We start from the raw sequence: 12,074 nt of genomic DNA on the forward strand, positions 1-12,074 counted from the left end.
TACTTTTAAAGAAACAGCACTGTTTCAAATAGGAAACAGTGAGTTAAGTCATACACCCTTCTAAAAGCGGTTATTATTAAATTTCCGCCCACTTTTTATGCTGTTCTCAGGCACTACTTTCAGTCCCATTTCCAGATCCCACTGTACTAAGTTGTGTACTGGTTACTCTGGTTGGATCAGAACAAGTACAAATTGTAGATGTTCATAATATAACCCAGACTTTCCATAATCTTCAGTAATGCTGTTCTTCCTGAGTTCCGGTTAAACACTTCAGCTGTCCTGGTTAGTCAGTCGGCCTGTAAGCAATCACAGGCTGTTCTTCGCCAACATCTATCAACATATCTAATGGAACATGAGGCTTGTCATAGCCAGAAAACTTGAGGCAGCTGCTTGGTATGACTGTTTGTCGTATTTCTGTGTCAGAAACCTCTGAAGAGTTACTGCATATATCCATCTGGCTACTGTCAGAAACGAAATAACTCTCTTTTACTTTGCAATTCTGTTCATCATCAGAAGGTACCACCCCTGTGCTTTCCTGCACAGACACCTCTTCTGCTTTGGCTTGTGGCTCTTGAGGAGGAATGGAAGATGCTCCTTCACTGGAATTCTCAGGACTAACCGTTTCTTCTTTTGGTTCCAGCAAGGTTACTCCATCATTCACCGGCAACGCTGACTGGCCTGGCATGAAGCTTATTACAGATAGGTATTTTGCCTCTGATTTTGATTCTAGAATGCTGTCTGTGTTCAGGTTTCTTATCACACTGACCTTAAATGGAAAAAGAATAAATCACTTTTAGTTCCACATAATTTATTAATTTATTAGCTTTATCTTCTGTCAAAGTTCAAACATTGAAGAAAAAAAAAAAAAGATACAAGTTTGTAATTCAAATTTAATGTCATTACAACCAATCCCAACAGAAATTAGCAAAATTAGGATCTGGTAAGGTCATTAGCCTGTATCTATGACTTCAACTGTTTCCCTAACGCTTCTATGCAAGCTTGCAAAAATGCCTTCTATGTATAAACACATTTGCAAGGACCAAATCCATTTCATGTCACCCACTGTATTTTAAGTCATTTGAAACCTGCAATGTAGAGGAAAACAGCAAAGGAAGAAAAAGCTGTTAATACTCTTCAACTAGCTAGAGAAACCTTTCATACTCTACAGCTAATGACTGTAACTCGCAATGACTGTAATATTTTGTGGCAACTGTCTCAACTGGGATGGAAGTAAACTTTGGAAAAAGAGATCTTTAAAATTACATGAGAACCTAAGGACGTTCATTTACAGGAACAATGACAATTTCTTCAAATCAAAAAGCCAGAGTCACAAAGAAATTTCTTAGGTGTCTTGTGAATATCCCTAAGTGTTCTAAAAACAGAGCAAGAGAACACAGCCTTGTTGTTCCTGTCAGGCTCAGAAAAAGCATAGCAGATAGTAGAAAAGTTGACTTAAGTATGACCTGAAAATGAAAGTTGATGCATTTCAATGAGTCTTTCTCTTATAAAGTGAGTGTTTTCTACCCACTAAAATAGTATTTGCCACCATTTAAACATAAAAGGCACTAAAAAAAAAAACCAAAACCAACAGTGAAGTTACAGCAGAGGGAGATGCCCACAGCATACCAGTAACTTAAGGCCAGGCTTCTTTTAAAGTGGATAAACCCTTACCACAAATCTTACAACAAAAATCTAGTACAGGACAAATCACACACGGGGCAAATTGGAATGACTGAAGATGGTGGGTGGAAGGAGATGGCCTCTTGAAACACTTTTTGTGAGATAAATGAAATGGCTTTAATTACAGCTGGCCTGCTGAAGCATCAGATTCCTGTGACACAGCACACAACTAGCATGATGAAGTCTCATAGAGCAATCTGTCCCATTTCACTAGATGCATATTCCTGGTAGGATCCTGCTATGAATAAGGATGTTCAAAATATTTAAACGAACATTTTCTCTAATTAAGGTAATCATTCAATATCCATACTGAAAGACAGCTGCATTGTGGAAGCAGGACCTGTACATGACTGACAAGTTATTCCTGGGAGTCACAAACAGCATAGAAAAGACAATATAAAAGTTCTTGAGATCTAAATGGCAATGGATTTTGTTTTCTTTGGGTATATGAGACTCTCAGCAAAGGCAGCTCCTTGATGGTTACTCTCTCTTATTTTTCCTTCTGTTGGAGAATCCTAACTTCCTGAAAGTCACTCAAACGATGTTTTAGCATCTACTTAAAGCTGCCAGGAAGCAGATCACTGGAAGGCAGCATTCCTAAGGTAGGACACCTTGCCTAGCCTTTTAACAGATGAAAAAAAACTCCCTAGATGTTTTATGTTCAGACAAGCTCAGGTAAAGCACAATGGTAATAACCTGTACGGAAAGAAATGTCTAGTACACATTCAAAGATCAGTGACAGGCCCTCAGCTCCCAGAAGTCTACAGAGATAACTTCGTATCATTAAACTTATTATTTCTATTATTTCTATTATTTATTCATTACTTTGAGTTATTAATTATAAAAATAATCTATATTTACTCATAAGTTATTAATTATTCATTTTGCATTCCCATATTATTCATATCACCTGTACTGAAACTATTCTTATGAGCTCTTCAATTTATATTTGTCACTAGAGACATCACTGGAAACTGACAGAATCACAGAATATCCTGAGTTGGAAGGGACCCATGAGGATCATGGAGTTTAGACTCCTGACTCCACTCTGGGCAACCTAGAAATTAAACTTTACATTTAAGAGCATGGTCCAAATGCTTCTTCAACCTTGATAAGCTTGTGGCCATGACCACTTCCCTGGGGAACTTGTCTCAGTGCTTGACCACCCAGGTAACGATCTTTATAAATAGTTCTAAGTTTCATTCAGTTACTTAGCAACAAAACATGATGTGGAATGTGAACCAGACTATGGTACGCTGGAACCTAGGAATCACAAGGTAACATATAGCCCAGCAAATGGAGAACATGGGCACACAAATGAGTTTCTACAAGCTGAGCTGAAGTGTGAACTTGGAGCATGCATCAGGAAGCTCACAGGAGTTAAGGAGCCCACACTCTATTTGCCCAATATTCTTTTTCCTGATCCTTAGATGCAATACCAAAGTGGTACTAGGCAGCCAGAATAACTATGGATCCATTGAGCACTGTCATTCTGGATGAGCTGACTTTTCCTGTAATGAACACTCTTCACAAAAATTACCGTGTGTGTGCATTTAGAACATCCTGTCATGTATTCAGACAGTTACATACTGGTGTGAAGATGTAAAAAAATCTCCAGTGTCTCACTTTTTCTGCAGGCCTGTGTGTTATGATATTGGAGTCTAGAGCTGCAGACCCTGTCACAACAGGTTTCTCTCTTCTGATTTTTTGAAGTCTACAGTATGAATGGCTATCTCTGACTATCTCTGAACTAGTCTCATGGCTCTGTCACGGTCCATGGAAAGAAACAGGCATTTTAGGGAAGGTTTTGTCTGGCCAGAACTGCGTATTATTTTAGAATGACATGAATCATCTTGTGCTACACAAGCTGATGAACTGGATTACTGCTTACTACAAAGGGACCTAGGTAGCATCACTGGTTTGGCTATCTGCATTTAGTCAGAGCAATCTCACCTTCTAATATTCTATTCCAAAGAAAGCAGGCTCCAGAGGAGTCTTAGGCACTGAGCTACCCTTGCATTATGAAGGAGTCACTTTAAAGGGTGTTGAAGAACATGGAATTGAAGAACACTGCCTCCTGCATCTGCTGAGAAGATACACTCATGATACTATGACCATTTACTACTGCCTCACATGCCAGTTCTTGAAAGCTGTTTCAACTGCTGCTGATTGTTCAGGTGCTGTGACTAATGAGACATCAGGAGGACATTATAACAGTACTTGTCAGATACTCTGCTCTTGCCTGATGTGAAAGCAAGGAGTGATGCTGCTCTTTAAGGAACATCCACTCTGCTTCCTAAGGACAGTTACAGGGAGCTTTTAAGGTAGTGCAGCTGCTGACCTCTCTTCCCTCTGTCTGCTCAATGTGAGAACAGATTTCCCCTAGTTGTTCTTCCCTCTTCCTAGAGCACTATTACTCCCTCCCTCCCCTTACTCTGCACACCACTTTAAGAACATTGCAGCACTTAGCAGTATCACAATATTACCACATAATGAAGGAATCTCACAGGTGTCCAGTAACAGGACAAGAGGAAACGGGCCCAAACTGAAACACATGGAATTTTATCTGAAGATAAGAAAACAATTTTTACTGTGAGGGTGGTTAAAACACTGGAATAGGTTGGCCAGAGCAGTTGTGGAGTCTCCTTCCTTGGAGGTATTCAAAACTCAACTGGAAAAAACCTGCTTGACCAGAAGGGTTGGACTAGATGACCTCAAATAGTCTCTTCTAACCTCAGCGATTCTGTGGTCCTGTGTCTCTGCTCCCAGAATGAATATAGACCTGTCTATGTACACACATACTGAGTTTTTAAGAACTAAGTTCTCGAAGTAGACCAACTACTGCTACTTCAGTTAAAGAGACTGAAGTCTAGCCCTAAAACAAATACAAGGCATCTGGTTGCAGAAGCTGTCAGAATATTAGACTAGTATAAATCCTAAACATCTATGAGACCTTGGTAAAAAAAAAAGTCAGACAGGTGTAAAGACATTATCCTATTAGATATTAAAAATCTGATGCAGATAAGAAGTCTGAACTTACCAAAGACTTAGGCAGCTTTACGTTCTTCTTCCTTAGTTTCTTGCAGCCACAACATACTGTCAACATTACAACCAGGCTCAGAATAACACCGCACAGAATGATGATATATTGTGTGTCTAAGAAGTTAGAGCAAAATCTGTTAGGAAGTTTGGAAAAATAAACCACTGCTATATCATTTAGAATAACGTCAGAAACTGTAATAGCTCAGAATGCTTAGCTGTAATGGGTGAATTTGTTCATTTACCACCTTTTTTCACTCAAGAAAACTTAATTTATAAAGCATTATATCATGTAAATAAAAATCAGAATGACAGAAGATCTTCAACTTATATAAACACATCATGTTTTTAAAGAATTAAAGGAATTTTATAACTTTTTGTTCCTTAGAGATTGTAGATGGGGATGAAGAGATTTGTATGTTTTCCATGTGTTGTGGTTTTAACCCAGCCAGCAGCCAAACACTACGCAGTTGCTCGCCTACCCTCACCAACACAGGGAACAGGGGAGAGAACTGGAGGGGTAAAGGTAAGGAGACTTGTAGGTTGAGGTAAAAACAATCTAACAAGTGAATTAAAATTAGAATAATAATGGTAATAATAGAATATACAAACGGGTGATGCATAGTGCAGTTGCTCACCACTTGCCAACCAATACCCAGCCCATTCTCAGCTAGTGATCCCAGAGGAGAGAAAATCCCCAAACTGCAATCCCAGAAAAGAGAGAGAGAGCTTTCCAGCCAACCCTCATTTAGACACTGAACATGACTTCCTATGATACAGAATATCCCATTGGGCAGTTTGGGTCTGTTGCTCTTGCTATGCTCTTTTACAGCTGTGTGTGCCTGCACACTAGGAAAGCATGGGAAGCTGAAAAGCCCTTGATTTCTTAGTGACAACTGAAAACATCAGTATATTATCAACATTCTTCTCGTACCAAAACCCATACTGAATCCAAAACACAGTGCTATTCTAGCTACTGAGAAGAAAATTAGCTCTATCCCAGTTGAAACCAGGACACCATGTGATAGCATATTAACTGGCATAATAATTACATATAGTCTATGTACAATAAAATTAAAATGTGAAATCTTCCAAAACATAGAATTGTTAACTATTACTAGTAAGATTCCACTAGTCTGACTCTCCTTAATGTCCTCCCCTTCAATCACACTGCTACTCTTGTGCATAAAACAAAGAACACAACTGCTTCTATCAATTTTATCTCTTTTCTCTAGCAAAGTTTTGGGCCATAATGAAGTAACATTACAAAGTTTGTAAGAGGTTATCAGAGATATAAAACTTATTCTCTTTAAGAGAAAGGCATCAACACCTCAATTTTATGACCAGAAGTTTATAGTTGCTTCAAAAAAAAAAAAATCTATATACATTTTCCTTAGTGATGAGACTGGGCAAAAACGTGCTTGTTAGAAGAGAGAAACAATGTTTCTGAAAAAAAAGGCATCAACACCTCAATTTTATGACCAAAAGTTTACAGTTGCTTCAAAAAAATCTATATACATTTTCCTCAGTGATGAGACTGGGCAAAAAGGCGTTTGTTAGAAGAGAGAAACAATGTTTCTGAAAACCATGTAACTTGGTGAATGATCCATTTGTCATTTGTATATTATACCAATGATCAGGTGCAATACACACAGGTTTTATAATACCAAAGAAGCAGGAAAAGCACTCCAAAAAAGCTTAGGGTTACTTGAAAATAATACATGATCTTTAAAGGTCTTTAGAACTCAGTAAGTGCACTTGGAAAAGAATGACCATGCTCTTCCTTTTTTCATATTCTTCCAGATGCATCCAAGCCATCCCATGGCTCCATCAGAGCTCAAACACTTAGCTAGAACAGATCTCCAGTCAGACTCAGTATGTTCTTAAAAGTTTTAGAATCATCTTACTCAGTGTGGGCTTGAGAGGAACGTGAATGCAGCTTTCTGTTGATGGGGCACCAACTATCAGACTGTCATATGAACTTCCCTTCGCTGAAACACAGTAAGTGGAACCTTCAAAAAACTGGGATGCTGAGGATACATTTATGTATCGTACAGTTGTCTTCAGGGTACAATTCTTTACTCTGCAAAAAAATGAAAGTCACATATCATTTGACTCAGTACAACAATATAAAAGTTACAGTACCTTCCAACACTTCCAAAAATGTTAAAACAGTCAGATGTGGCTCCTACATCATCTATATGCCTTGCAAAAGCCATGTGAACTTTAGCTATCAGCTCACAAGCTATTTGATCAGACCACGGTGCTTTTAGCTAAAATTTGTGCCATTCATGGTCTAGATTCGCATTCCTAATTCACTTGTAAAACTTGTACCTGGATGCATACGAAACAAAAATACCTACCATCGTTTTCCTCAAGTTCACCCTCCATGATTGCTAAATAAAGTAGTATCAATATCTAGAAAGGTAATCTTCTTAAATGAAAGGTCTATCTAGACAACTGAAAGGAGTACAAGTAAAGCTACCAATGTTTTAGTATGTAGGCAGAAACAACAGCATGGGATCAAGTAACTCTGTCTTCTGTACAGCTAATGCAATCTCATTTTTGTTATAAGATGTCCATTTAGGCAACTGAAATCCAGACCTTCCAGTCACACATCTAACCGTGATGCACTTGAAATTATAGGGCTTCAGTAGTTCCATGTTATGTTCAACTGTTTTCTTGGTATCTGTTGGCTCTGTGTGTCACAGGAATGAACCCCTTGTTTATGCATTCAAGGTAAACAAGTTATTTTAATTTGAAGTTTTCATTTTGGAACTTACCTGATTTTTACTATCCCAAAAAGTCACCACGTATGTGAGTTCTGAATAAATTTGTCTGATCCATGGAAGAAGCTCCACAGATGGAAATGTAGGATGGTAAATATCAATCATGATTTTATCACCGTGCCTTGAAAGATTCAGTTTTGGTGGTCCTATTTTTCCTGCAACACATTGCACCTTTGCTATTAGGCCACAACTTTTAACATGAAATATGGTCATTTTAGTTAGCTTTACAAAATTCACAAAATATTTGAGAATTACATGCTTATTTCAATGCTGTTAATATCACAGAGCTGTGACACTTAGCAATAATAGAGGCATTCATGAATCTGCTTCTAAAACGGAAACAGATTGTCCGTGTAGCATTTCACTGTTAAGCAATCCAACTTTCATACACACATAAGTACATGGAATTATAGTGTCATAAAAATTCAGTTCACTGACAACAGAAAAAAACAAAGCAATTAAACATATATGTGAACAAGAACAGAACACAAAATACCACTGACTAGTTCCCACCATAAATCACACACACCTAAAAACAACACTGTGCTGAAACAAAGGCTATCTGAAAATCTAAACAAACCTCTTCTTGAGCAACAGTACTGAGGAAGCCTGATTTCCCATGGCAATGGCCTACGCGAATTTTTGGTGTCTAGTGATCCAACTGAACATATGAGTTTCATGTTCAATGGGAAAACAATTTTGTCTCTCTCCTCCATACATGGCTACCAATTTTCTGCAACTCAGCATTATTACCATGACTTCTGTCCCTTTGTCAAACACTAGAAATGAGCCACCAATTCCAAGTCATTGGAGTTTTGGGTCAGGATGGAGTCATAGCAGAAAACAAAGAGGGACTCCACTTCTTCAGCTGCAGAAATACAGCTCTATCTAAAGCACAGCCAAAGTCAGGGAGAATTTGATGGGCAATGTCTCAATATACATTGAGAATGGAGCAAGTACAAGAGGAAATGTCTCAGTCTTTCCTTACCCTGTTGTGTCTGCTTTGCACTGCCCATGCAATGCTGGGGCCTGCCCCACTGCTTTGGACAGGTTGGCCTGGAGTCTAGACACAAGATTTACTTTTACAATACTGATGTGAAAAACTGATTTATCTCAAAGTAGCCCAAAGGATTTACATGAAGAGTGAGTAACTTAGTCATCCAGCTACAGCAGACTCCCATAGCTTCTACATAGTATCTAGACAGCCAAAGCTGTCAGTACATGGGATTATAGTGTCAAGCAAGGCATCACCAACCACGTGAATACTACTTCAATGATGCCTAAAGGTCCATAGCTTCCAGTGGCAGTTTCCTACCCTAAACTGGTATCTGGGACAGCAGGCAAGAATATGGGAAGGATGCACAGAGTGCACCATCAGCATCACTTTCTTGCCCTTAGAAGTTTTGGAAAAAATATTCCAATATCATAGTGACAGGGCTAACAAGTTGCTACAGAGGCAGAACTACAGAAGTTCCTACTGAACACCCATTATGCTTCATTTCATCTTGGACTCCTGCCCAAATGAGACACAATAATATGGTGAAAAGGATAATTACAAACTTTTTAAATTTTGGGAAAAAAATGACGAAGCTTAGTTTATGATGGAATTTACCGTGCTTTTGCAAAATAAACTCCTTTGTCTCCACATATTCAGACTGTTGTGATCCAACAACAGCTTTAACTCGAAGCCAGTGAGAGGAATAAGGCTCACTTATTTCCCTTGAGAGATCACAAAAATTCTCTGAAGTGTTCACACAAGTTGAGACGATCTTATAGTAACCTAAACTGTAAAACAGAACAAGTAATAGTTAATACAATTTCAATTGCACAATACTGTACCACACACTGCCTGTGACAAAACATCTGTGAGGGTGACCGAGCACTGGTATGGGTTGCCCAGGGAGGCTGTGGAGTCTTCATTCCTGGAGATATTCAAAAGCCATCTGGACATGGTCCTGGGCAACAGGCTCTAGGTGATCCTGCCTGAGCAGGGGCGGGTCCCTGTCAACCTCAACCACCCTGTTATTTGACAAATTTTGGCTTAAGTTACACTTAGGCAACCTTCACCCTACATGACTACAACACACAGAAGAATTTGCCATGGACTGATTGCTTTTATGTGCTTCTAGAGAGTATCAGGTACAGGAAATGACCAAAGAATAAGAACTTACTTGTAAGGCTTGATTTCCACAATAAAATGAGGAGTTTCAGACATCGGTGGGTACTGCCAATGCAAGACAGTTTTGAAATCTTCAGATGTTACTACAATCTGTGTTGGTGAAGGCACTATAAGAAACAGAACAATTGTACTTTGATAAACAGATAACAAGATCAGCCAAATACATTTCTAAATTATTTGGGAAAAGCAACATGCTAAAAATGACTGGAAAAACTAGACATAAAAATAAAAAATACTTTGCTCATGTCTTCATACTGGTGACAAACTAGTCCATTTGGTAGAAAGTATTTTTATTTTTTTAATTTATTATTTCTCTCTCCTACAGAGACAGCTTTCTTCCTGTTTGCAACCCAGAACCTCAGATAACCCACGCCCATTCAAAACATGCCCATCAGATAGTCCATATCAGGTCCATAAGCTGTGATGATTATACTCCTATGTTGGTATTATACAGATATATCAGCAAGACAGTATGAATTTACTGAAATTACAGATTAGCCCAGCTCCTGTAGATCTCAATCACCAACTGTATGGATTTTAACAAGGGCAAGTGCTGGATTTTGCACCTGGGACATGACAACCCTGCACACACACACAGACTGAGGAACGAGAGGCTGGAGAGCAGCCCTGCAGAGAGGGGCTTAAAGTTTGCTCTCTTGAAATCCAGGGTAGCAACTCTTGTCTGTGTACAAAATAAAACAAACCAGGGGGTTCTGGTCAATGGCAAAATGAACATGAGCCAACAGTGTGTCCTGGCTGCCAAGAGGCCAACCGTGTCCTGGGGTGCATCCAGCACTGCATTGCGAGCTGGCCGAGGGAGGCCATCATCCCGCTCAGCTCTGCACTGGTGCGGCCTCACCTCGAGTACTGGGGGCAGTTTTGGGCACCACAGTATAAATAGGATATAAAGCTACTGGGGAGTGTCCAGAGGAGGCCACTAAATTGGTGAAGGGCTTAGAGGGGAAGCATATGAGGAGAGGCTGAAGTCACTTGCATTGTTCAGCCTGGAGGAGACAGAGGAGATCTCATCACAGTCTGACTTCCTCACAAGGGGAAGAGGAGGGGCAGGCACTGATCTCTTCTCCCTCATGACCAATGATAGGACCAGGGGAAATGGCAGGAAGATGTGCCAGGGGAGGTTTAGTTGGACATTAGGAAAATGTTCTTCACCCAGAGGGTGGTGGAGCACTGGAACAGGCTCCCCAGGGAGGTAGCCATGGCACCAAGCCTGACAATATTCAAGAAGCATTTGGACAACATGTGCCCTCAGACACATGGTCTGAATCTTGGGATTGTCCTATGCTAGGGCAGGAGTTGGACTTGATGATCCTTGTGGGTCCCTTCCAACTCACAATGTTCTATGACTATGGCTTCTCTTGCTCTTCAGAAAGAGAAGAGAAAGGGGGGGTGGGAGTGTGCAGGGGAGCAGGCAGTGGGGACAGAGGAAGCTCTCTCCATCAAAGCTCTCTACAAAAGCTGCAGTATCAGGGTCTGCGCCCCAAGGGAGTCCTACTGAACCTTACTGTCTCCTGACTCAGCCTTGCCAAAAGCCAACAGGCCTGCTGGGGAAAGCCTGGATTCAACATAAACTTGTGACAATGCCATTTTTACCACTCCAGCGGTATTTTTAGAAAGATGTGGTGATAATAATAAACTGCTAACACTGGTAAGGGATTTAAACACTGAAGCTGTAACTAGTTCCATACACAGGAAAGCATTTGAAGTACATTTAGTAAACAACATCAGAGGTAGCATAATAAGCATACAAAAATAAAAAGCAGCATTGAAAGTTTCCTCCTACAACAAGCCTCTCCTCCAAGCACCAAAAGCAACAGGGATATGGGGGGTGTAGCTGCAGGGGAAGGAAAATTACATCATCCTATAACCACTGAAAGCTGCCGCATGGCATCCAGAAGGAGAAAAAAAAAAAAAAGAAGGTCACTCAATTGGTTTTACTTGTTACTTGTTAGCTTCTCAGTGTCTGGTTTGGCACCCTTAATATTCTCTGAATATAGCTTTTGTGAAATATTGACAGTTAAGTCATATTTGACCCACTCTACACTGCTGTTTGTTCACAAAGCAAGAGCTCCAACTTCATTCTGTGGTATACTGAGGGAAAGTAAACAATTTTCACATCTTAAAAACAAGACCACAAAGATAACACTCTACAGAAAGTAATACATAGAAGCTGAGGTACGCTATTAACCACGAAGATTTGATACACGTAACATAGATCACTCTGCAAATGGTGCTGTGGTTTAGTTATATTTTAATATGTACAAAAGTGGTATTTCAGTTATTGGAAAAAAGGAATACAACCATCCAATTTCCAACCACAAGAAAAAAAAAGGTGACAAGTTTACAGGAGAGGTGTCAAATCACACAAA

General features: G+C 39.7%; 1 protein-coding gene across 1 annotated transcript; it reads right to left on the reverse strand.

The window, feature by feature from the left end:
- Positions 1 to 283: 283 nt before the first annotated feature.
- IFNGR1 (interferon gamma receptor 1) lies at positions 284 to 9,786 on the reverse strand. Its single transcript, XM_010172113.2, is given in 7 exon segments — positions 284 to 766; positions 4,721 to 4,836; positions 6,627 to 6,736; positions 6,738 to 6,802; positions 7,503 to 7,663; positions 9,121 to 9,293; positions 9,680 to 9,786. Coding segments are annotated over 7 exon segments (1,152 nt in total). The 5' UTR covers positions 9,724 to 9,786.
- Between the last annotated feature and the right edge of the window lie 2,288 nt (positions 9,787 to 12,074).

The sequence above is a fragment of the Antrostomus carolinensis genome, unplaced genomic scaffold, assembly GCF_000700745.2.
Source record: "Antrostomus carolinensis isolate BGI_N321 unplaced genomic scaffold, ASM70074v2 scaffold11017, whole genome shotgun sequence".
Classification (NCBI taxonomy): Eukaryota; Metazoa; Chordata; class Aves; order Caprimulgiformes; family Caprimulgidae; genus Antrostomus; species Antrostomus carolinensis.